This window comes from Pterocles gutturalis, unplaced genomic scaffold, assembly GCF_000699245.1.
Source record: "Pterocles gutturalis isolate BGI_N339 unplaced genomic scaffold, ASM69924v1 scaffold23007, whole genome shotgun sequence".
Taxonomy (NCBI): Eukaryota; Metazoa; Chordata; class Aves; order Pterocliformes; family Pteroclidae; genus Pterocles; species Pterocles gutturalis.
The window spans coordinates 971-4,934 of record NW_010110824.1 but is presented as its reverse complement, the minus strand read 5'-3'; the positions used below and the strand labels follow the sequence as shown (position 1 = coordinate 4,934).

At 43.6% G+C, this 3,964-nt stretch overlaps 1 protein-coding gene across 1 annotated transcript; it reads left to right on the top strand.

Moving 5' to 3' along the window:
• Positions 1–826: 826 nt before the first annotated feature.
• Positions 827–3,106, top strand: KBTBD12 (kelch repeat and BTB (POZ) domain containing 12; the record flags this gene model as incomplete). The annotated part of the gene is made up of 2 exons (XM_010073553.1): positions 827–1,896; positions 2,836–3,106. Coding segments are annotated over exons 1-2 (1,341 nt in total), but the record flags the coding sequence as incomplete, so codon positions are not given.
• Between the last annotated feature and the right edge of the window lie 858 nt (positions 3,107–3,964).

The following is a 3,964-nucleotide window of genomic DNA, read 5'->3' as shown; positions in this document are numbered from 1 at the left end:
CTGGTGGCAAGGCAGAGTACTAAACCTCCACATCCATGCTTATGCCTCTGTCAAACACCGTTGAGCTGGGTGGTCCTGGTGGCTTGATTTTCTACCTGCTTTGCAGAGGTGTAGATCACCGTAAAAAACAATGAGAGAAGCAAGTCTAATGTTGTTCCATTTTTTTGAGTCTTGTAAAACCCTTTTCTGAAGTCTCTGCTTAGGCGTAACTCCTATTTTGAGAGGAGCTCTGAGCCCTGAGAAGGCACTGCTGCATCCCCGCTGGCTAACCGAAGGGGCTGTTGAACGTAGAAGGTACTTTCAGCATCTAAGCAAGGAGTCATGTCCTTCAGGTGTATGTGAGAGACAAAACTTGAATAGCCAAGGGACTAACAGCCTGACCTAGAGTTTATTAAAGTCAGTGGGAATCTTTCTCCCTTGATTTTAGTAGGCTCTGGATCATGATCAGGGAAAGGAGGGGGAAGGCAGCTGGAAAAGACTGTTTCGAAGGCAAGCCTTTAATTTTCTTTAGATAATCACAAAACTTGTGTTTGGGTTGGGGGGGGGTGGTAATGAATATTGAAGATCACTTGAAGTGTCGATTTTTTTTGTGTGTGTGTGTCTTGGAGACCTTGAGCCTGAGACCTCACCATAATTTTCATACTTTGTATGCGTTACTGATGTATAGCACACCCTATAGAACGACTAGCTTTAGATATTAACAGCAATGTTCATTTGCCCGATAATTTGTCCTTATTGGACAATGTTATGCTTCTACCTAGAAACACTCCTGATGAAGACCTTGAGTTCTGAGGAGATTTAAAACCAGAAAGTTTGGAGGTCAACCATGGATCACAAGGCTGAGGAGAAAAGAAGGCAGCGCCATAGCTTGACTTTATTGGAACAAGTAAAGAGAATGAAAGAATCAACAGAGATAATCGATGTGGTGCTAGTTGCAGAAGGTGAGAAATTCCCCTGCCATAAGGTGGTGCTGGCTGCCTTCAGTCCCTATTTCAAAGCCATGTTTACCTGTGGCTTGGCTGAATGCACGCAGAAAGAAGTGGTGCTGTACGACATCTCTGCAGAGAGCGTGTCCGTCATACTCCCCTACATGTACAGCGCGGATTTGCGCCTCACTCACCAGAATGTGCAGACCGTCGCGCTTGCTGCCTATTTCATGCAGATGGAAGATGTTTGCAGGATGTGTCAGAAGTACATGATGGACCATATGGATGCTTCCAACTGTGTGGGCATCTACTACTTTGCAAACCACATTGGGGCAGAAGATTTAGCAGATCGAGCAAGGCAATACTTGTATCAGCATTTTGCTGAGGTGAGCTTACAGGAAGAAATATTAGAGATTGAATTCCAGCAGCTACGGACTCTCATCAAATCAGATGATCTGAATGTTTCCAGGGAGGAGAGCATTCTGGACCTCGTCATTAGGTGGGTCAAGCACAGCAGGCAGGCACGTGCAGAGCACCTTATTGAGCTCCTGAAGCAAGTGAGACTGGTACTTGTCAGCCCTTCCTTTCTCATAGAAGCCCGGAAAAGGAACACGATGATCCTGTGCAACTCCGAATGCAACGATATGTTTGAGGAAGCATTGAAAACCATCCAGCTATCCACCCAGCCTTCTCTCAGCCTGCGGTACGGCATGGAGACTACCGATCTCTTACTCTGCATCGGCAACAATTCTCTCGGCATTAGGTCACGACATGGTAGCTATGCAGATGCCAGTTTTTGTTATGCTCCTGCGACAAAAAAGACTTACTTCATTTCCTCTCCCAAGTATGGAGAGGGGTTAGGATGTGTTTGCACTGGTGTTGTCACTGAGAATAATGACATTATTGTGTCAGGAGAGGCAAGCGCCGTCAAAAGGTCTAGACAAAAGACGAGGAACATCGAGATTTATAGGTGTGTACCCTCTGCCAGAAAATCCTTAATTATTTAAAAATTTTAAATCTAAATAATGTTTTTGAGGACAAAAAAAAAAAAAAGAGATAGGCCAAGTGCTCTTTACTTGAAAGTTTTCTTAAGATATTTTGATTACTTGAATTAATTTCTCACAATTAATCTTATAGCACAATGAGTTATATACATGCAACCAGATCCTGATGCCTCTTCTCCTGAAAGAAGGAGGATTTACTGTAGTGACACCTCTGTGTACATGAGCTTGATAAGGTCCTACATCAATGTATGTGGATTTTATATTCTCGCTACTCAAATCTCAACATTTCCCTAGGATGCTCTTCCCTAGGTCATTAGCAGGGGGAAATGAGCAAGCGAATGACCCGAGCAGTCCAGTAAGAGATAACACACTTCCCTGTGGATGGTGATGATAGTACTTCAGAGAGTAAAGGATAATGATTGATAGCTTGAAACCCTCATTCTGTTTTCACTCGTCTTTTTCCAACGCACCCATTTTAAAGAAAACCAGGCATTCTCTGCATTAAAGATAAAATTTAAAAACAGTGACAGAGCTTTCAGATAGAGATGCCTAAATTTAAGGAAGCAAACCCATACCGAGGCAGCTGAAATGCCCTTATTTTCAGCAGCGCTGAGCTCTCGCTCTTCCCACTGACTGCCGTGGAAGGTGTGACTGAGCAGCACATGCAGAAATAAGGGACTTCTTACGTCGATTGGGGTCAAATATCTTTGACAGGATGCCTAGGATTCCCCATGCTAAAAATGCTTGATCTTGCAAATATTGAGCTCAATTTCATAACTTCTCTGAAGAAGAAAGCTCCTCTTGTCGTTGTACCATTGTCTGAATAAACAAAGCAGATGAAGGGGGTGACATTCCAGACCAATCTCGGTGCCCCAGGGCATTTACCGCTTCGGATTTTCCTACAGATACCACCAGCGAGGAAACCAGTTTTGGCACAGCCTGTGCAGCACCGAGCTCCGTGAACTCTATGCGCTGGGCACTCTCCATAACGATCTCTATGTCATAGGAGGGCAAATGAAAGTGAAAAACCAGTATCTGGTCACCAACTGTGTGGAGAAGTATTCCATGGAGCAAGGCAGCTGGAGAAGCACGGCGCCTCTGCCCCTGCCGTTGGCCTGCCATGCGGCGGTGACGGTGAAGAACAAGCTCTACGTGCTGGGTGGCTGGACCCCACAGGTGAGGAAAGGCGCCGGATATTTTGTTTTGTTTATTTACTAACCCGCAGAGCTATGCTTGGTTTATAGGATGTGTAACTTCGTGGTGCTTCTTGCAGAGGAAAAGTACATCGGTGATAACAGAAGAGTAAATTGCTCACATTCCTCTGATTAAACATCTTTTGTAGGAAAACCGAACAGGGTGAAGAGCAATAATATCCATCATATGCCATCCTCACTGTAAATACCCACTTTGGGAAGGGCAGTTCTTCCATAAAGATGTCCACAGTGAGCGAGAGTTTAAAATACATCTCCTGGGCCAACATGGGTTCCATTTTAAATAGCTACTGTGTTAAACACCTTATTTTTTTTTTTTCCCAAAAAACCTTTGAATTGAAATAACTGGGATGATATTTTGTACTTATTTGGCACTTTTTTTGTCACCACATGCTGTGAAAAATGGATTAACTTCAGCCTTTCCTTTCCTTATCTACTGTCCACTTCATTTTTCTAGCTATCAGTAAATCATGGTGTTTGAATCATACAGAGTCCCTTAACTGGGCTTTGTCTTCAAAAAGTGTCTCGACAGGTACATTTCAGGGCCAGACTTATATCTGAAATTTAAAGTTCACCTCCATTCCTCAGGAAACTTTCTTGGTTAACCAAAGCTCATTTATTTGATTTCCATTAAATTGGATTTTAAATGAAAAGGCAAAGCATTTTCTGGAAAACAGATTCCTTTAAGCAATCCATTGGTTTGTCTCAGTTGCATTGCTTGGCCGTGTACAGTTTTAACTGGAATTTTCAGCAGGGCCACAGGTTCCGTGTTCAGCACTGGAGGGAATGTACAGAACTAAGCCGCAAGGAAGGTGGACGGCAG